The sequence below is a fragment of the Bos javanicus genome, chromosome 13 (genome assembly GCF_032452875.1).
Source record: "Bos javanicus breed banteng chromosome 13, ARS-OSU_banteng_1.0, whole genome shotgun sequence".
Classification (NCBI taxonomy): Eukaryota; Metazoa; Chordata; class Mammalia; order Artiodactyla; family Bovidae; genus Bos; species Bos javanicus.
The window spans coordinates 75,676,512-75,698,611 of NC_083880.1; the positions used below are offsets into that span (position 1 = coordinate 75,676,512).

The window sequence follows — 22,100 nt, forward strand, 5'->3', positions numbered from 1 at the left end:
TCAGAGCGCACCACCCACCCCCAGGGACCTCAGACACACCAGGTCCCATGCCACAGGACCCCAAGTCCTGCTTCACCACTGCCACAGAACTGTGGGCAAAGCAGGCCAGGGACTCTGGGCATAAACCTCTTCCCAAGCCAGAGGCTTCAGCAAACCCCCTCCAGTCCACAGCCCCGTGAGGAGGCCGGGAGGGGTCAGCGCCACACCACCCCTTCTTCTAGGTCCCAACCTTAATCCCCACAAAGCCGCCCAGGCTTCCCCAGGTACGACTGTCTCCACCCTGCCCCCTGTATCTCCATGACAACCAGGTTCCCTCTGTATATCTTTCACAAGTGATGGGAAGGTGGTTCCATTATCCCCCAGCAAAGCTCCTGTCCTCAAAGATGAATTCCAGCCTCCTCCTTGTGTAAAAAGAAATCTGCTCAAGATATTGATAGCACCATTTTTTTCCCCAGCGTGTCTCCTCCTATGAGGAGTCCAGGGATGTAACAACCAGTTTTTTTCTCAGAGGTCAAGCTCAGAGTTCCACGTGTGTCTTCTCTCTCTAACAGTCTTTACTAGGAGGTCTCTACGCCCTGACATTGTCTTGCAAAAACCAAAATGTGGATGTTTACAAATCTTAACACAGTAATCAAAGCTAACATTTATGTAGCACCAGGCTTTTCTTCTCTCGTTAACCATGTAAGCAGGTTCTGTTGTTATCTCCATTTGCCAGTCTGACCTCTGAGGTTCAGGATGGCTGTGTCATGTGCTCAAGGTCACACAGCTAGGCAGTGGTTAGGTCCAGGATCCAAACCCAGGCGATCAGATTGCAGAGCCTGACTCTATAATCAGTACCATGGTGGCACGCACAGCACACTCATGATTTTTGCCTTATGGATCTTTCACCTGAATGTACTTTATGATGGAGGTGGAGCTCTTCACAGGATTGGTGGGATTTGCATGTGGCCTCCTTGGGGGCACTGGCATCATCCTTGCCTCTTGGTTGCCAACTGCAAAAAACCCCTCTCCACTCCCTTAAACAGAAAAGTCCGTGTATTCCTTTCCTGTGACTGCTGTACAAATTACCACACACTTAGTGGCTTAAAACAACACCGCTCTAGAGGTCAGACATCCAAAATCAATTTCACTGGGCCGAAGATGTCGGCAGAGCTGGTTTCTTCTGGAGGCTTTAAGGGGAGAAACTGTTTCTTTGCCTTTTTCGACTCCTGGCAGCTACCTGTATTTCTTGGCTTGTGGCCTCTTTCTCCACCTTCAATGCACCTCACTCCAGTTCTCTTCTCTGTCATCAAATAATACCCCTCTGCCTCTTACTTGCAAGGACCCTTGTAATTACATTCAGGATCCAACCAGCGTACTCTCCCCATCTCGAGATGGTTAACTTAATCACATCTACAGAGTTCCTTTTGCCCTGTGAGGTTCCTGGGATTAGGACATAACACATCTTGGCGGGGGCTGCAGTTCAGCCTACTATAGTGGTCAGGGTGGCCTCCTCTCAATTGCGGCGGGATAGAGCGAGTCATGTGATCGGACCTCATCCCTCTCTCCGGCTCCCAGACCTGCTTTCCTCTAACAGCCCCAGGCTTAACCCCACCATCCAGCAGCCCCAGAGAAAGGAGAGCTCCTCTTTCTCAAAAGTCCCAGGGCTGGTTCTCATTGGTCCATCTGAGACCACACCCTCATCTCTGAAGCAATCACTGTGGCCAGAGGACCCTGGGTCTCTCTGATTGGCTGAACCTGGGTCACGTGCCCACCAATGTCATCCCCTCCTCTCTGTCTTAACTGCCACGTGTTAAGGTATTTCTGCAGAGAACATGAGTGGTGGCCGGCAGCTTGTTACTGGAATCCATTGAATGGCCAGCACTTGAAAGGGTAACCTGGCACATAGCAGACGTGAAGCTGCTCAGTCGTGTGCGGCTCTTTGCGACCCCATGGACAGTAGCCTACCAGGCTCCTCAGTCCGTGGAATTTTCCAGGCAAGAGTGCTGGAATGGGCTGTCATTCCTTCTCCAGGGGATCTTCCCCACCCGGGGATCAAACCCAGGTCTCCTGCATTGCAGACAGACAGACGCTTTACCCTCTGAGCCACCAGGGAAGCCCAAACTATATGCCTGGCACATAGTAAGTGCTCAATAAATGATGGTCACAGGTGGTGGGACACAGAGGGGAACTTGGGCAGGGGGTACCTCCTGAAGCTAACGCTTGAAGAATACAAGGTTCACTAAGCAGATGAAAGCAGAGAACCCTCCACACAGAGGAAGCACCTTGAACAAAGCAAAGGCTTCCACGGTATGGCCATGGTGACCGTAGGTCCTAGTGTACCTGGGGACAGAGGGAGATTGGATTGGTCCTATTTTGTGCCTGTCCTCCCAGTGTATTACTAATAGCAGCCCCCTTTACACTGCAAAACTGTCAGGGAGTGCATGATAAATTATACAGTCATTACCACCCCTTATAGCCAAGCAGCTCCTTCATAAGGAAACCAAAGGCAGAAGAGGATGAGACTTACCCAAGGTCACCCAACATTTAGTAGCAAAGTCTGGACTGGAATTCAAGACTCCTGACTCCCAGTCCAGTGCTCCTTCACCCTCCAGCTTATGAAATCAGCTCTCAAAGCCTGCATCAGCTTCACCAGTCACATATCTCCCTTTTTCTCTTCTTGCCAAATTCTCCATAGGATTGTGACCAGATCCACGTGGACGATGTCTCATCTGATGACAATGGGCAAGATTTAAGGTAGGAATTCAGGGAATCAAAAATGCCCCTTCTGATTGCGAATCAAGCTCACCTATCACTGGGACGCAGAGAGGAGGCTGGTTATCAGTGAAGGGTGTGCCTGCCTCCACCATAACTGGGACTTGTTTCTCTGAACTCAAAAAGCACAGTCATGCCCCCGACCCTACAGCTTCTTCCACATCATCTCAAATCACTGGAGCTGAGCTTCCCATAAATCCCCTGTAACTCTGCTTCTGCTGATCTCTTTGTGGGTCTTTTTTTGCCCTGCTAACTAAAGTAATCCGTGCATGGGGGCACGGGTTCAGTCCCTGGTCAGGGAACTAAGATCCCGCAAGAATAAACTAATGCATGCATATTGTAAAAACTGTCATACACCACTCCTAATCTTGCCTCCCAGAATCACTACCATCAAGAGTTTAGTACACCTTTTTCCAAGGATTGACTGCACTCATTAACATATATATATATATATATATATATATATATATAATCTGATATAAGATCAACACAGTCAACACTCAAAAATATTTCTTGAATGAATAAATGGTATGTTGGTTTTCTAGGAAAATCACTCCAAGGACATGAATTCCAGAAATAAGGTCCCCAACTGCTCAAAATGAGACAGCTTTCTGAAGAATGTGGCTGAGGAATGTTCCAAGCCTGCCCACTATAAAAACAAAACCCTTGTTAATCTGTGCTTATCAAAATGATCACTATTCAGCACCTCTCGGCCCATCAAAAGTATTGTGAGACCAAAACGATGTTTTGCTTGTGGGCCGTTTGTGGTAATTTTGCTTAGCGTTGGCTTCTGAGGTGTGTCTTCCAACTTACTCCAAAAAAAAGAAATCAAAGTGTCTGTTACTGAGCCCTGCAAGTCTTTTCAAAGCCCAGCTCAATTAGAAGTGATTGGTAGGCATCGCCTGCTTCGCTTTAATTAGCCATTCAGAAAATCCTCTGCAGTCAGGCCTGGCCAGGACCAGGCTCCAGGGCCCGCCAGGACTGCTCAATTTATGGAGTAAATAAATCCCAGATCAAGGCTAATTGTGTCCTTTCCATGAAGTCATCCCTGGGAACCACTCTCCCTTTCAAAGCAATAAGCAACCAGCGTTCCATTTTTATCCTCTCTGCTGTAGTGGCTGGCTTGCATCGAAAGCAGTGCCCCTCTGAACCCTGACTCGAGCTAAGCTGTTGGGTACCAACTCACTTCAAGAATCCACAATCCAAGGGTGTTTTTTGCCCCCAGGAGCCAAATTCCCCATGTGTTCATTCAGGAAATATCTGTTAAGGACCTACTGTGTGCTAGGCATCAAACGCCTCCCCCCCTTTTTTTTCCCTCAGTTAATAGTAAAAACAGACTGCCCTGGTGGACCAATAGTTAAGACTCTCTGCTTCCAAGGCAGGGGTCACAGGTTTGATCCCTGGCCGGGGAGCTAAGATCCCACGTGCCACAAAGGTGGCCAAAAAATAATTAATTAAAAAAAAACAAACAAACAGTGAAAAGAAACAGCGGCACCGTCCTTATCTTGCACCGTGCCCTGCTCCAGATGCTTCACATGGCTCACCTCATTGCACCTTCACAGCAGTTAGGGAAAAGTGGCTCTTACCACCCTCGTTTTACACGAGAACAGGAGGTGCAGAGAGGTCAAGTAACTTGCCCAACCTGACACAGCTGGTAAGTGCGGGAGGCAGGATTCATGGACACCCTGCCCTGCCCTCCACCGCTTGGCAGCACATCCAGCCATCTCCCCAGGGTGTCCGCTGAGTTTTAAGTCAGCGTTTTTCAATAAATCCTCTAGCCTTTCTGCACTACCCAGGGAGGGGCTACTGGTGGCTACCCATCCCAGAGCTGACACCTGCCTCTCCCGGAGGCTCTCGGGTTAACCCGCCACCGCTGCTCTGTGTAGCACAGACTCTCCTCTGAGCGGTCCCTGCGATACCAAGGGAGCTTCCCCAGCGGGTCTGATGCGGTGGATACTGGTCCTGGAAGTCGCACGTGCGCGGTACCATCTCCCATAAGTACCCAGGAGGTCGTGCCTGAGCTCTGCTTCTCCAGGGATCCAGAAGAGTTTGAAAAAGAAGAAGAAGCCACTTTTGAAAAGGAGGAATGTTAGGGTGAATGGGTGCTCCAACACCCAAGTTCACTGCCACTCAACCAAGGCCACAGATGGGTCTACAGTCACACAGACGCCCTCTGTGCCTGCCCAGCGGCTCCTCGTTGGAGACTGCGGTGCTCAGACCACTGGATGAGAAGTGGTCTGAAGCTGTTCTTCCATAGCCTCTTAAAAAAAAATGGAAAAGAAGTTGATAGAAATTAAATGAAAAAACAAAATTCTCTAGCAGGATGAGAACCTTGACAGTACAGAGGAAGGAGTATGTGGCAATTTAAAGTGTGGGTTCTTGGGGCATATGATTCTCCTTAGTAACATTTGTATTTCAAACCTTATGAACATTCCCTCTTATAATTTCTCTTCCTAAGGACATGGTCTTTGTATTGTAATTTATCAAAATCCACTGACTTTCATAAAAAATACGTATTTTCCCAACATATGTAAAAAAAAAAACTATAGTTGAATATCACTCATCAGGCTATTCATATCAATGGTTTTAAATACTACTCCAAAATGTGAAACTTATATTTCAGGAAAAAATGTCTTAATATTTTTTATAAAATATTGTGAAATATCCAAAATATTTTCCCTTTACTGTGTCAATTGAAAAGAACTCTTATAAAATTTCCTTTACTTGATAAAACTAATGAGTTAAAAATTTTTTTAAATCCAGAGAAAGAGACCTTATATACAGCAGGCTATGTAATGATTTCCATTTAACATTAGACATAGTGGTGGTCACTCAGATAAGAAGTAACCTTGTATTTATCCAAACACCCAATAAAGCAAAATTCTCAGGTAGAAAAACAAAACGTGTCAGTTCTAGAAAAGAGGAGCCCTGATGGGATAAAGTCACATAGCCCCTTTCTCATCAGGTTAAGAATGTGCTTGAAAAGTGCCCAGCACAGTGAATAATCCTTACTAAATGGCTCTCTGTCCCTTTGATTAGATGTTGTCTGCTCCCTTTTACTAGTTGGGCTTATTTTATTTCTCTTTAGCCCCTGATCACCGCCACCCAAGGGAGGGGCTGAGAAAAAAGTGACAGCAACACCTCTGTGTGACAAAGCCACCGGCATCTTTGGTGGGAAAGGAAGGATTCCATAATTTCAATTTCCAGTCCTCAGGAGAGATGGTCCCAGCTTGTGCAGGACTTCTGGGGCCAGCATCCACTGTGCCAGACCCGCTGGGGAGGCTCCCTTGCGGTTCAGGGACGGTGGGGAGGAGTCTGTGCTACACAGAGCAGCGGTGGGCGGGTTAACCCGAGAGCCTCTGGGAGATGCAGGTGTCAGCTCTGGGACCAGAGTCATGCAAACAAGTTGTTAGAACAGCCACATTTTATCTCCAGGCAGAAAACATTTTTTAGTAATGTTCTCAAGATCTCAGAAGTTACGATGTTAAATACCATGTTATCAAGCTAGTGGTCGAACAAGCTAATTACACACAATCTGTATTTTTCTTTTTTCTTTTTTTTTGGTCATGCTACACAGCTTAGGAGATCTTAGTTCGCTGACCAGGGATTGAACCCACACCCTCAACAGTGAAAGCATGGAATCCTAACCACTGAACCACCAGGGAATTCCTCATCTATTTAAATCTGAGTAATTCAGTAAAAAGCAGAGCAGAGACTGTGATTACCCCTATTCAAATCTACCATCTCCAACTCACCACTTGCTGATATTATGACTTACTTGCTTCTAATCTTGTACACACTCACAAATGTCTGTGAAAAATGACCCAAGTGAATGTGTGTGTATTTATGGCCATATGGGCAAGAATTTGTCTGAAGAACAGCTTGTGTCAGCCCATTGGTATCTCTGGGATTGTCCATCCAGCCTCCTCTGGAGAGAATCCCTGCGTCTGCAGCTGAGCCCTTTCACATTAAGTCACCCTGCTCAGTGTCCTCCTGGGCCGCCTGCCCCAGTGGTGAAATCTGATTTCAAATTTGAGGCATCACGTAAGGCATCTCTGTGGATCCTGCAAGGGTTTTGTTGTCACCAGTTTGATATTCAGGCTGAGCCCCATGCACAGGAGAGAATGACCCAGCACTTCCCACTTCCAAATTCCCTTTTCTCTGTCGCAGCACTTGTGTTGAACTGGGGATACCTAGGGTACAATTCCCCAGTGTTGTTTCATTCCTAGTGCATCACATCTCCACCCTTAACCCATCACAGATAATCCAGAAACAACAAAATAATAGGAAGAGAAAAACGTCAGCCAGCTGCCCCCGCCGCCATTGAGAGGCCCTGGTACCACGCTGAACTGCTCCCCACACCACACCCAGGCTTTTTCTCTCTGAAGAGACCTTCACTGTGGAAGTTTTTGGTCCACATATTGCCTTGTGACGTCCCATGATTTTGCAGACCTGTACCAGGTTTCCGGTGGAGGGAAAGAAAATGGTGTTCCATGAGACCTGGGGTTCTCCTTCTCACGCTCTAGCTGCTGTAGGTGACAAATCGCCCACAGTTCCCCCTTCTGGTTCCCAGCTGGCACTCCTGTCATTAACTTCCTGTGATGCTCTGACATGTCCCCAGGGCATGCTTCATGCTGACGGAGGGTTCTATCTACAAAGTACCAGCAATCAACTCTGCCTGATTTTTTCTTTTTTTGGCTTCAGCGCTGTGCACAGGCTTTCTCCACTTGGGGCAAGCAGGGGCTACTCCTCCTTGCAGAGCGCAGGCTTCTCACTGAGGTGGCTTCTCTTGTTGCGGAGCACAGGCTCCAGACTGCGGGCTCAGTAGTTGTGGCCTGGGGGGCTTAGCTGCTCTATAGCACGTGGGATCTTCTGGGACCAGAGATTGAACCTGTGTCCCCCACACTGGCAAGTGGATTCCCAACCACTGGACCACCAGAGAAGTGTGACTCTGCCTAGTTTAAAAGATAAAATTAGCGTGGGGAATGCCTATGGAAAGACACAGAGATGCTCACAGCAGAGGAAGAAAGGGTTAGCCGCCAGGCCTTTCGAGGCATGTGAGGCAGGGCAGATTTGGGGATCAAAGTATCAAGAGCTCACTGGTATTTTCTTCTGGACTCTTCTCTCGGGGTGAACCGAGGCCAACCACTTTTTTGGAATTGCCTTTCCAGCTTCAGATTCCAAAGTGGGGGGAGAGAGGCTTTCCTTGGCTTGCACTGCATGCAGGGAACAGAATGACTGCCCCTCAAAAAAAGAAAAAAGGAAACAGAGATGTTCTTTGATACCAGAAGGAAAGAGAATGGATGCCGACTGGGCACGAGCACAGGATGCCACTGTTGTTTGGGAAGTTAATGAAAGCTCTGATCCTGCTTCTCCCAGAACGCAGATACTCAGCATCCTCGCACGTTCGGGGACACAGGCAAACATAAGCCCACCCACGAGTCTCCTGGTGAGAAGCTCCCACCTCCCCGCAATAACGCTGTCTCTTCTCCCTCTGCCGTCTCCCCAGCACCTACAACTTCTCCGCCGATGGCTTCCACAGTTCGGCCCCAGGAGCCAACCTGTGCCTGGGCTCCGGCGTGCACGGCGGCGTGGACTGGATGAGGAAGCTGGCCTTCCGCTACCGGCGGGTGAAGGAGATGTACAACACCTACAAGAACAACGTCGGTGGTGAGCGGGCCGGGGAGAGGGCGCTCGGAGGGTCTGCCTGCCTGGGCCCCGGGCGCACCCCCGGACCGAAGGGAATTCATCAAGAATGGATGCTGTCACTCACATCCCACCTGCGCGGCGCCAGGCTCCGAGAGGCCCGCAGACCCTAGCTCACCTGGGGTGGCCCTCGTGACGCCCTCTGGGAGAGGGCACTATGATCTCATCACCCCCACTTTGGGTCTGGGGAAGCTGAGGAAGCGATGACATGTCCTGCCCATGCATGATCACGCCTCCGGCCCCGCCGTGGTTCTCCACCTCTGGTCCTCGGACCAGCAGCATCAGGGTCACCGGGAGGCTTGTTGGAAATGCATTCTCTGGCCCCCACCTCAAACCTGTCAGATCGGAGCTCTGGGGTGGGCCTGGTCCTCTGTATCTTGACTGGCCCTCCAGGTGATTCTGATGCTTGTTGAAAGCTTGAGGGCCACAGGCTTCAGCCCTCACTACTCAGATTGTGGCCCCTGGAGCAGCCACATGAGCATCACCTGGGAGCTGGTGAGAATTGTAGACACCCAGGCCCCTCCCAAGGCAACTGAGTCAGATCTGTGTCTTTAACAAGATTCCCAGGTGATTCGTGAAAACACTGGTTCGCAAGCTTGGCTCATATTGGAACCCCCTGAGGAATTTCCCCTTCTGCTTTTCTTGGCCTGGCTGCCGCTTGGCTTCGGGACTTACTGAGTTCCCTGTGCAATTCTACTGTGTGGCCAAGTCGTGAAAGCCACCAGCTTCAGTGGCAGGAGAGCATTGGTTTATCACACTGAACAAGAAACCTGGAAGGGGCTGGAGGCAGGGTGGGTTCACCAATGACCAGGCCCTTGATCAATATTTCTGGAATTCTCTAGGCCTTTGACTCTTAACAGGTGAGGCTGCTTCTTCCCCGGGAGGTACATGGGGATGTTTTTGATTATCACGACGTCTCTAACCAGCTACTGGCTGGTAAAGGGAATTAGATTTGAGTAGGCGGATAATAGAATCTGCCGTCTACACCTTGACCCCATTCCCGGAAAGAGTCGAGTCCCGGGAAGAATTCAGGGTCTCCAACTGGACAGAATCCACTTCTAGTCCCAGCGTGGCCACTTTCTAACTCCCTGAGCCTTAGTTTCTTAAGTCTGTGAAATGGGGATAAAAATAAATCTGCTTCCCTGGTGACTGAAAGGTTTGTTGTTAATGCGTACAAAAGGCAGGACTGTGCCTGGAATGCAGCAGGCACTCAGTAAACAGTAGCATTTATCACTGGTTCCTTTCAGTTTCGCTGTCTTTTAGATTCTTCTCTGTTTGCTTTCTGCGGGTAGAGCATCAGTCCTTCAGGACAGATTTTCTGCCTTGTCTGAGGCTGCAGTCCTGGCAACAGCGAATGTTTATTGAGCATTTCCTCCATGCGAGGCTCTATTATGAAGGCTTTTTTGTCTAATAGCTTTTTTGCTCTTCACAACACCTCTGTAACAACTTTCTTTTAAATAATTTTTCTGTTATTTCTTTTGGCCTGTGCTGGGTCTTCATTGCTGCACGGGCTTTTTCTCTAGTTGCAGAGAGCAGGGGGCAGCTCTCGCGTTGTGATGCAGGGGCTTCTCACGGCAGTGGCTTCTGTTGCAGAGCACCAGCTCTAGGGCATGTGGGCTTCAGTAGCTGCGGCTCCCAGCCTCTCGAGCACAGGCTCAGTAGTTGGTGGCGCATGGGCTTACTTGCCTCGTGGCATGTGGAATCTTCCCAAATCAGGGATCGAACCTGTGTCTCCCACACTGGTAGGCGGATTCTTCACCACTGAGCCACCAGGGAAGCCAGGTATCAGTTTTTATCACGCATGTTGTACCAAGGTGGAAACTGCGGTCAGAGAGTCTCACAGCCCAAGCGGCGGAGCCAGTCCTGGGCCGGTGACTTCTCCACCTCTGCCCACACTTCACGGCCTCTCACACCCAAGCCTGTCAGCTGCAGGAAGGAAGCAGAGAGCTTCGTGGTCGGCCCTGCCTGCTCACCCATCTCTGCACACAGATGGAGGGAAGCAGGTGTGCTTGGAATAGGGGTGACAGGGACCGAGTCAGCCAACAGAGGCCCTCGGGTCCTCATCCAAGTTAAGCCCCAGGAAATGCTCAGGGCTTCTGTCGGGCTGTTCTGCTTTCCAGTCAGCTCAGGGGAAATTATCTGATGTATCAACAGGCAAGGAGCTGGCGGCTGGCAGAACACCGGTGCGCAGCCCCTTCCTGCTGCCCCGCCCTCAGCTATTTCTGCATCACAGAACCAGCCCAGTGAGGGCTGCAGCCGCCAACCCAGGAGTCACTGTAGACAGCAGCATCCTAAGGGTTTCAGTAAGTGTGTCTGGAAAAGAGCAAGATACAGGATGTAAAGAGAAAATGCTTAATAAGTCAGCATCTGGGAGGCAGTGAATGATCAATCCATCCATCCATTGAGCCTATCAGTCAATCTCAAAATAAAATTTAGGTCACTGGACTGAAGTTGTCCTTGGGTGTCACCTGACTTGAAACCTCAAAGTACAGTAGCTAGACTCCCTTTCTGTCACCCTACTTCCCCAGATCTCTAAAATGATAACTGTATGGTTTTTTGCTTTGTCCACAGGCTTGATAGGAGCTCCCAAAAGAGAGACCTGGCTACAGCTCAGAGCCGAGCTGGAAGCTCTGACTGACCTCTGGCTGACCCACTCTCTGAAGGCACTAAACCTCATCAATTCCCGGTAGGTGGGAGCCCCCATTTCTCTTTGTGCTGCTGAACTTTCTCCCATTCAAGGCTGGTGGCCCCTTCACGTCCACACTGGGACAGTCGAACTCTCCAAATTCTCCCTGGCACACTTTCCAGACATTTGATAAAGCTGGGATGTACCAGGCACCATGGACACCTTGTCCCATAGATGAGCAGATAGCTGCAGAGACTCAATCAGAGGCCAGCAGAGCTAAAGACTTTGGTCCGTAGGTCTGTCTTCTCCCGTCCACTCTTGCCCACAACACCCTGCAGCCACAACATCGCCTGGTGAAAACCATTTTATAGAATGCCCCAGTTTATCTGGTGGGCCCTTAGTGAGGTCAGGGGAGTCCAGTTTCATTCTAGGCCTCCTAATAAATTGCCTCTTACTCTTAAAAAAAAAAAATCACCTGCAGCAGAGAACAAACTACTCTGTACCAACATCAGAATTCTTGTGACCCAATACATGAATGGTTACAAAATGGCAGCCCGTGAGCTGAATGCACCCTACTGATGCATTTTGTCTGATACACACTTGGCCCCAAAGACAGGGAAGGTTAATCCAGAACCGAAAGGTTTTGAGGATGTCAGGTGTCAGAACTCGCACGTGCTTTCCAGTCCTTATGCCAGGCCTCACGTCTCCCTGTTCTCCCACACTTGTTCTGTACCGCTCAGGTATGTTTCCAGCAGGTCCCTGCAGCTATTTTAGTGACCCTTGCAATTAACATTTGCTTTGTAAATAGAAGTATTATACTTGTATTCAATTGTAATGCATCAGGAGGCTTAAAAGAGAGGAATGGCGGGAGGATCCTGGAGCTCCATCCACCCTCACCTGAAGATGACTTGGCCAGAGCCTCCAAACCGCACCAGAATTCCCACCAACTCCAGGCTCAGCTACTAAACTCCTTGTGCTATCCTGGAGTTCTGACCCACAGTCTTCTTTGTCCTCAGGCCCAATTGTGTCAACGTGCTGGTCACCACCACTCAACTAATTCCTGCCCTGGCCAAAGTCCTGCTGTACGGATTGGGTTCTGTGTTTCCTATTGAGAACATCTACAGTGCAACCAAGACAGGTAGGGGAACCTGCACCTACAGGGGGAGGGTAAGGTCGACTTTGCCTGCCGGGATGAGAGGTTTAACGACACCAGGGAAGTTAAAGAATTTGTCCGAGGCATGACCAAATTCCCCAAACCACTCTCATAACCTCTGCTTCTAGAGAAATTGCTTAGTTTTGCAGTTTTCCAAAGTGTATTAGTAAGATATGCACAAAGCTGCTATTAACAAATACCCGCAAATACAAGGGTTTAATTACATTAGTGCGTGTGTGTGTGCTAAGTCGCTTCAGTCATGTCTGACTCTTTGCAACCCTGTGGACCACAGCCGACCAGGCTCTTCTGTCCATGGGATTCTCCAGGCAAGAATACTAGAATGGGTTGCCATGCCCTCCTCTAGGGGATCTTCCTGACCCAGGGATCGAACCCTCATCTCTTTTGTCTCCTGCATTGGCAGGCAGGTTCTTTACCTCTAGCCCCACCTTTGGGAAGACCCTAATTACATTAGGGCCAAAGCTAAGTTCTCTCAGAGGTCAAACAGACCAAAGGCGAGTGATCCAGGCTGATGGGGTGATTCTGTTCATACTCATCCAGGAAGCAAGGTTCTCCCCATTTTTCCCATCATCATCCCTTCTAATTTTATTCTCATGTATATGGTCAAATCAGAATCTGCCATATTGTTATTCTAGCTTATGGGAAGGGAGAAAAGAGGAAGGGGTGATACACCGCCAGTATTGTAAAAATAACACTGGGGGCGGGGTTTACTTCTACTCATCTATTGGCCTAGCTTAGTCACGTGGCCACAACTAGTTGCCAGGGAATCTGGGAAATGTAGTCCATAGCTAAATGACCATAGCTAAGTCCATGGGGTCGCTAAGAGTCGGACACGACTGAGCGACTTCACTTTGACTTTTCACTTTCATGCATTGGAGAAGGAAATGGCAACCTACTCCAGTATTCTTGCCTGGAAAATCCCAGGGACGGGGAAGCCTGTTGGGCTGCCGTCTATGGGGTCGCACAGAGTCGGACACGACTGAAGCAACTTAGCAGCAGTAGCAGCAGCAAGCCCGGGTAAAACTTGGGAAATTCTATTACTAAGGAAGAATAGGAAAACATTTCCCACCCCAGGATGGTACATGAGGTGGTTTTATTTTAGGTAGTACATTGAATAACCTAACTTTGAACCACACAGAAGACTGTTGATTTTTTAATGCTCTTTCAAGAAGTGTCTCAATTTAGTGTTATCCTGTTTCAACAACTCTTTCATATTTGCTGATCTCCCTTATTAACAGATAAAACACCTTAGGCTCAGAGCTTTCATCAAATAAGAGAATTCAGTAACTAAAAATGAACAGCAGCATTTGTCATCAGGACAAGTAATATTGGTTTTTCTGGGGTAGGGGTAGAGGGACACTGTGTCTTGATTAGTACGTGTGTGTGTGTGTGTGTGTGTGTGTGTGTGTGTGTATCACCTAAAAATGTATAATAATACAAAATCTAGTTAAGATGTTTTTGATGAGATATTTTTACCTGTGTTTTGTTTTGGAGAAAAAATCAATTTATAATATATACTTTGGAAGCATTTCCTTAGAGCAGAGCCTTTACTAAAGTTCTAGACCAGAGATGGCACTGGATATCCTTCAGTGCTCAGGGTGGCAAAGAAATTAGCCAGCCCAAAACGTCAGGAGCACCGAGGCTGAGAAATGCTGATATAGGTGAAGCGCTCAGCAGGCGCCAGCATAGAGTCACAGCTGTCACGATTAGAACGCTTCTCGTTATGATGGTAGTTCCTAAACTTGCCGACGAGGTCAGGTCGAGCTAAGATCTGAATTCAGTGTGCCAGGATTGATGCTGCTGCCTGGCCACCTGGGACGAAGGAAAACATGAAAAGATGATCATCTACACGAAGCAAGAGAAAAACAAACCAGGGAATCACATGAGGGCCACCCTGGTGCCAGGCTGCCCATCTTCGGACACGTGAAGCCCGACACTTCTGCTTCCTAACCCTGGGACCCTGGGCAGATCACCTCACCTCTCGGGGCTTCACATCTAATCTGTAAAACGGGTCCATCGCTCTTACACCGGACAGCTGCACAGACACCAGAGCGTGTTTCAAACCCCTGTTCTGCCTTTCTGCTGGGTCCCCGTGGACCAGCCTCTTAACCACTCTGGGCCTCTGTCTTGTTGTCCTGTCGCCTGGGGACAGGGACACCTCCAGGTTTGCTCAAGGATGAAATGATTCATCCCAGGTCCTTAGGAAGATGGCTGCACAAAGTAAGCTCTTATTAGTGGTGATTATTCACCGCAGCCCCAGGTCCTCACCGAGCATCTCCCTTTCCTTCCGTGCATGCAGGGAAGGAGAGCTGCTTCGAGAGGATAATGCAGAGGTTTGGCAGAAAGGCCGTCTACATCGTGATCGGCGATGGAGTGGAAGAGGAGCAGGGAGCCAAAAAGGTACTTCCTCCACGCAGCTCTCAGGCTGCTTCCCCCTCCTCTGTTGAGCCTATCTCCTTTCCAGGCTCTTTGGTCACTGGTCCACTCCCACTCAGAAATCGCAGAAGCATCCTGAGTCATTTCCTTCTGCAAATCCCCCCTCCGTGCCTTTGGCTGCCGCCCCTGGTAGCCTTGCATTGTTTCTGGGACAACTGCTCAGGAGCCCAGAGACCCTCCGTCAGGGCAGGCTGGTGGGGGAGCTGGTGCACGTGTGTGTTTTATTTAATACTCACTGATCATATGTTCCAGGAACCCTTCCCAGTTAATAAAGACAGCATTAAGCTAATAAAAAAGAAAATCCTGCTTTTGTGATCTCAGGCCCATGAGGAGACAGGCAGGGGGGTTCTGGTGGCCGTAGCTCTGTTCTTGGAAAAGAAACAGCTGCTAAAGTCTGGGGTCTGGACCTGTCGACAGCATCCCAGAGAGCCTGCCGCCCCCCCCACCCAGAGGCCTGGGAAGTGGATTGTTAATGTCACAGAGCTTAATTTGGGGGATATGAATTCCCCCTTCCTGTCTCAGAAACAGATTCTAAGGAAATGCAAAAATGTTTAGGGTCTCAGTGGATGAAACCCACAAGAAGATGGAAGGTCCTGAGACGGGCTTGGGAGAGGGGAAGCTTAGAAGGCTTTGCATGTACTGGTCCAGCCTCCTGGAAGGCTCCTCCCTTTCCCTTCCTTGCTCCTCCCCTTACTCTTCCTGATTCATCCTTTTCCAGCCTCAGCCTCCCTCCAGAGGAGGATTTCCCTCCCAGCTCCCACTCCGACCTTCCAGCTCAGTGAAGCCTGCCTGCACTTCCCTCCCCCAGCTCTCCATATTCCTCCTCCAAGGGCGTATCCCCTCTTGTCATGAAAGAGTTACCTTTGTAACTCGTGGCTGCATCACCGACCGTCCACCTGGAGTGCAAGCTCCGTTAGCTGAGCACCTACTGTGTGTGGCCTCTCTTGCAGGCGCTGTGCCTGGGCAGTGAGCAGAACACACGGACCGTCTCACCCCTCACTCAGCTCACAGCCTGGGGACAAGCAGTCAGCACCTAAGTGTAACAAGCGTGTCAGATGACCACCAGAGCTTGGGAGAAAAGCAAAGTGGGGAGTGGAGAACAAAGGCGGCACTGGGGGGGGCAGGCTAGGAGTGTATGTGGTGATCAAGGCCGGCCTGGCTGCGAGGTGACAGCCGAGCAGAGGTGGGAGGAGAGGAAGTAAGCCAAGTGAACATCCATTAGTTCAGTCGCTCACTTGTGTCCGACTCTTTGCAACCCCATGGACTGCAGCATGCCAGGCTTCCCTGTCCATCACCAGCTCCCGGAGTTCACTCAAACTCATGTCCACTGAGTCAGTGACACCATCCAACCACCTCTTCCTCTGTCATCCCCTTCGCCTCCTCCTTCAATCTTTCCCAGCATCAGGGTCTTTTCTAATGAGTCCATTCTTTGCATCAGGTGGCCAAAGTGTTGGAGTGTCAGCTTCAGCATCAGTCCTCCCAATGAATATTCAGGACTGATCTCCTTTAGGATGGACTGGTTGGATCTCCTTGCAGTTCAAGGGACTCTCAAGAGTCTTCTCCAACACCACAGTTCAAAAGTAACTTTTCCCTCTGATGAAGTGAGCATCAGAGGGAGGGAATTTTGGGAGAGGAACCAAGGAGTTCGAAGGTCCGAAGGCTGGAGCTTCCTGCAGAGAGGTGGGGTGGCCTCAGGGATGCACCAAGCAAAGGGCACGGAGGGTCAGGGAGGTGCAGTCATGGAGGTGCCTTGGGCCTTCAGAGGGACTTCAGCTTTTACTCTGAGTACTTCTTTTTAAAGCAGATTTCTTTAACTTTAAAAATGAACTGATTTTGAGGGACTTCTTTACCTGGCTGTCCTTACCACTGGCCCTCCAGTGGCTAAGACTCCACACTCCCAATGCAGGGACATAGGTTTGATCCCTGGTCAGGGAAGTGAGATCCCACACACCACACGGCATGGCTTACATTCAATTTAGAGGAGAAAATATTAATCATAGCTATCGGGGTGACCATGAAAAAAGCTGAGCACCGAAGAATTGATGCTTTTGAAATGTGGTGTTGGAGAAGACTCTTAAGAGTCCCTTGGGCTGCAAGGAGAACCAGTCAGTCCATCCTAAAGGAGATCAGTCCTGAATATTCATTGGGAGGACTGATGTTGAAGCTGAAACTCCAATACTTTGGCCACCTGATGTGAAGAGCTGACTCATTTGAAAAGACCCTGATGCTGGGAAAGATTGAAGGCAGGAGGAGAAGGGGACGACAGAGGATGAGATGGTTGGATGGCATCACCGACTTAATGTATATGTGTTGAAGCAAGTTCCGGGAGCTGGTGATGGACAGGGAAGCCTGGCATGCTGCAGTCCATAGGGTCACAAAGAGTCGGACACAACTGAGCAAGTGAGCTAACTGATATGGATGCTACACCAGGATATGACCAAAACAGTGGTGTGAACCTCATGAATTATCACATGAATCCAGGACCGCTGTGCCAGGTCAAGAGCTGGTCTCTGGTGAACCTACCTGAAGCCCACTTCTGGGGTGGGAGGGGGAGTCTAGAGCCCCTTTTCCAAGTTCAGATCTAACTGAGAACTTCTGCCCAAGCATGTGACAGCGATCAAAATAAACTTTAACTCTGATAGAAGCAGATTGAGAACCTGCTTAGGCCTCTGGCTGTGGGCACCTCCCTACCCACCCTCTGGTTCTCACCTGGAGAATGACAAGGAAGTCCATGGAGCAGTCACTGCTGTTTACTTGCCTTCTCACGTCAAAGGGCATTTCTTAGGACAGTGTAGCAGATGTTTTCAAACGTCTTCAAACACTGCAGTTGCATCAATTCTTCGGCGCTCAGGTTTCCTTATAGTCCAACTCTCACATCTATACATGACTACTGGGAAGACCATAGCCTTGACTAGATGGACCTTTGTTGGCAAAGTAATGTCTCTGCCTTTTAATATGCTGTCTAGTTTGGTCATAACTTTCCTTCGAAGGAGTAAGCATCTCATTTGAAGAGACCCTGATGTTGGAAAAGATTGAAGGCGGAAGGAGGGGATGACAGAGGATGAGATGATTGGATGGCATCACCGACTCAATGGACATGAGTTTGAGTAGATTCCGGGAGTTGGTGATTGACAGGGAGGCCTGGTGTGCTGCAGTCCATGGGGTCACAAAGAGTCAGACTGAGCGACTGAACTGACTGAGCAAATGTTTTGAAATGATTATTTACTATCCTGAAATGAAATACTAATGGATAATAAAACCCCCTTAAAACCATAATGGCCTGCCCCAGGAAAATTTTAAAAGAAAAAAAAAACCATAGCGTCCTGGAGATCAACATCCAGTGATAGAGAGAGAGATAAGGGCGGGGCCTCCCTGGTGGTCCGGGGGTTAAGACTTCGCCTTCCAGTGCTGGGGGCGCAGATTCTATCCACAGGGGGCTAAGATCCCACATGTCTCAAGACCAAAACATAAAGCAGCAGCATCTGGTAACAGATTCAATAAAGAGTTTAAAAATGGTCTACATCAAAAAAAATTTTTTTAATGAAATAAGGGAAAGTCATTTGTACTCAAGGGTTCCTCAGGTGGCGATAGTGGTAAAGAATCCACCTGCTAATGCAGAAGACATGAGAGACACAAGGTCGATCCCTGGGTCAGGAAGGTCCCCTGGAGGAGGGCATGGCAACCCACTCCAGTATTCTTGCCTGGAGAATCCCATGCACAGAGGAGCCTGGCGGGCTACGGTCTATAGGGTCGCAAAGAGTTGGACACGACTGAGCACACACACGTATTTATACTCACAATAACATGTGCTCCAGTAGGTAAATGTTTGAGCACAGAGCCTTGCACCCAGAAGTGCTGTCACTGAGGATGCAGCCCAGCAAATGCAGGACACACATGTGCAGTCTCGGCCACTCACAAAGCCATCGAGCTGCTGCGGCCGTCACGTGATTGCTCCAAACTGCAGAGCAACCCGTGGTTAGGCTCGGAGTAAAACAAAATATAGGCTTCCCCAGTTCACACAGTAATTGCAGCCCTGGAAAACGTTTATTAAAAGCATGTGAAAGATACTCTATTTATGTGGCAAAGTGGAGTTAAGGGTCTCCACTCAGGTTATTATGAATGGGTTTATACTTAAATATCTGGCAGAACATTTGAAAATCATTCAAGTCTAAGGTGTGTGGGATGAAGCAGGCACCTGCCCCATGTGTTGTGCCCCCCAATCATGACAACAGTCAAAACTCACACAGTCACTCCTAGGGGGCAGGCTGCTGCTTTGAGAACTGTTAGTCTAGGGTCGCCCTCCCTTAGAGAGCCAGGAGGAGGGGGAGCTGAGAGATGCCTCTTGATAAACTAAAGGAGTCCTTTTTTTTTTTTTTGAGATCTTAGTTCTCCAAGCAGGGATTGAACCCATGCCCCGTGCAGTGGAAGCACAGAGTCTTAACCACTGGACCTCCAGGGAAGTCCTGGAGGTGCCTCTTTCAACTCTGTGTCCCTGGCGCCTCCCTCGCCTCACCCTACAGCCACCTGGCTCTCACAGAAACAGGTGGCCAGGGGAGCGTATTTTGCCCTAAATCCCAGCTCTGCCATTGTTGGCTGTGTGGCCTTCAGCCAGTAGCAACCCTCTCTGAGCTGCCTTTTTAATCTATCACACCTGCAGAGAACATACACCAGGGGGGCCAGCAGAGGAACCGTGCAGAGTTAGCCCTCAGTAGCCCAAAGCTACTACTCAATAGCCCAAAGTTACTACTCCCTGGGGCTGCAGGAGAAAGCTAAATCCATCTTCAGAAATTCAGAGGAGGGTCTCTCTCCAGGGGAGCCAGCAGAGAAAGAAAACAGGAGTCCGAATTTGCACATAACAAAGAGGGAAGATGAATTGAGCAAAGAATCTAATTAAAAATAAGCAAAGAAGAGGGGGTTTCCCTGGTGGCTCAGTGGTAAAGAATCCACCTGCCAATGCAGGAGATACAGGTTTGATCCCTGGTCCGGGAGGATCCCACGTGCCACGGAGCAACTGAGCCCATGCATCAAAACTGCTGAGCCTGTGTTCTAGCGCAGGAGCCTTACCTACTGAGTCCACTTGCCCTGAGACCGTGGTCGACAACAATAGAAGCCACTGCAATGAGAAGCCTGAACACCACGCCTGAAGAGTAGCCCCTGCCCCTTCAGCTAGAGAAAAGCCCTCATGGCAATGAAGACCCAACGCAGCCAAAGATAAATAAGGCAAAGAAGTTTATCAAAGAAAACCGGAGAAGTCTGATAAAAAAAAAAAAAGTAAACTGATATCAAAAAAGCCAAATGTCATCACAATAAATGGGAATGAAGCACAATTTCAAAGTCAGTGATTTTCTGACAGTTTTTTTTTTTTTTAAGCTGGCTGAATGTGAAAGATTCCTAATATAGAGAACAGTTGAAAAATACAGAAAAAGTGTTCATATGTATACTAACAATGAAAGCCAGTATAGCTGTATTAATATCAAAGAAATGGATTTTAAGGTGAACGTCATTACTAAAAAATTAGAAATATAAAAGTATTCATTTGAGCTAAACTTCAGTTCAGTTCAGTTCAATTCAGTCGCTCAGTTGTGTCTGACTCTTTGCGACCCCATGAACCACAGCACACAAGGCCTCCCTGTCCATCACCAACTCCCGGAGTTCACCCAGACTCATGTCCATCGAGTCGGTGATGCCATCCAGCCATCTCATCCTCTGTCGTCCCCTTCTCCTCCTGCCCTCAATGCCTCCCAGCATCAGAGTCTTTTCCAATGAGTCAGCTCTTCGCATGAGGAGGCCAAAGTATTGGAGTTTCAGCTTTAGCATCAGTCCTTCCAATGAACACCCAGGACTGATCTCCTTTAGGATGGACTGGTTGGACCTCCTTGCAGTCCAAGGGACTCTCAAGAGTCTTCTCCAACACCACAGTTCAAAAGCATCAATTCTTCGGCCCTCAGCCTTCTTCACAGTCCAACTCTCACATCCATACAACTTGCAGGTATCTAATAAAATAGCTTGGGCTTCCCTGGTGGCTCAGAGGGTAAAGCGTCCGCCTGCAATGTGGGAGACCAAGGTTCAAATCCTGGAAGGAAATGGCAAGCCACTCCAGTACTCTTGCCTGGAAAATTCCATGGACGGAGGAGCCTGCTAAGCTAACGTCCATGGGACTGCACAGAGTCACACACGACTGAGCAACTTCACAATACAATAGCTTAAATAAGAAAAAAAACAAAGTCTGCCCACATAACAAAAACTCACCCCAGTATCTTGTTTGGGCAAAGTCCACAGGAGCAAGTGTCACTGAATCCAGGCCGAGGGAGTGGGTAAGGTAGTCCCCAGCAGGGCCAGGTTTTGTTCAGCGGAGTTTGCGACGCCAGAGATGCCGGCTGGCAGCTTCAAGAGCGGAAAGCTGACTCTTTCTCCCGTTAGCTGCCCAAAGGGCGGGGCCAGCACCAGGGGCCCAGGCCCCTCCCGTCTCGTTGCTCTGCCAGTCCTAGTACTGCTCTTACCACACAGACCGCTTCTCTCCCCTCCACGTCTGCATTGCCCCCACCAGGAAAATCAAGGCGAGGGCGGAGGGGAGGACTTCCCGGCCCTTTAAGAGCACAGAAGATACAGGTCGACATCACGGCTGCTCAAATCCTATTGGACGGATTTTTGAGTCAGAAAGTCACACCTTGCCACAAAGCGAGCTGGAAGATGTAGCCTTGATTCTCAGCCACTCCTGCCTAGCAAGGAAAGAAACGAAGAAAAGGAAGAAAACAAGGAAGGAACATTTTCTGAGAGAGAAGGAGAGAATGGAGGTAGGGAGCCAGCCAGCAGTCTCCATCACAGCCGGCAGGTGGCGGGGCTGTAACTCATCCCAGCCTTCAGTTCAGTTCAGTTGCTCAGTCGTGTCTGACTCTTTGCAACCCCATGGACTGCAGCATGCCAGGCCTCCCTGTCCATCACCAACTCCCGGAGTGTACTCAAACTCATGTCCATTGAGTCGGTGATGCCATCCAACCATCTCATCCTCTGTCATCCCCTTCCCTTCCTGCCTTCAATCTTTCCCAGCCTCAGGGAAAGAGTCAGTTCTTTCCAATGAGTCAGTTCTTCGTATCAGTTGGACAAAGCACTGGAGTTTCAGCTTCAGCATCAGTCCTTCCAATGAATATTCAGACTGATCTCCTTTAGGATGGACTGGTTAGATCTTCTTGCAGTCCAAGGGACTCTCAAGTCTTCTCCAACACCACAGTTCAAAACCATCAATTCTTCAGCGCTCAGCTTTCTTTATAGTCCAACTCTCATATCCATACATGACCACTGGAAAAACCATAGCTTTGACTAGACAGACCTTTGTTGGTAATGTCTCTGCTTTTTAATATGCTGTCCAGGTTGGTTACCCACTACTCTTTATTACTGATGTCATCATTT

General features: G+C 49.1%; 1 protein-coding gene across 4 annotated transcripts in view; it reads left to right on the plus strand.

Annotated features, from left to right (window-relative positions):
- Nucleotides 1-22,100, plus strand: part of EYA2 (EYA transcriptional coactivator and phosphatase 2) — a 262,777-nt gene that overhangs the window by 236,894 nt on the left and 3,783 nt on the right. For all 4 annotated transcript variants that reach the window (XM_061437833.1, XM_061437832.1, XM_061437831.1 and 1 more), the window contains 5 exons: nt 2,678-2,736; nt 8,264-8,424; nt 11,032-11,146; nt 12,103-12,224; nt 14,557-14,657. In XM_061437833.1, the coding sequence (XP_061293817.1) occupies nt 2,678-2,736; nt 8,264-8,424; nt 11,032-11,146; nt 12,103-12,224; nt 14,557-14,657 (558 nt within the window). The remainder of the gene's footprint in view (nt 1-2,677; nt 2,737-8,263; nt 8,425-11,031; nt 11,147-12,102; nt 12,225-14,556; nt 14,658-22,100) is intronic.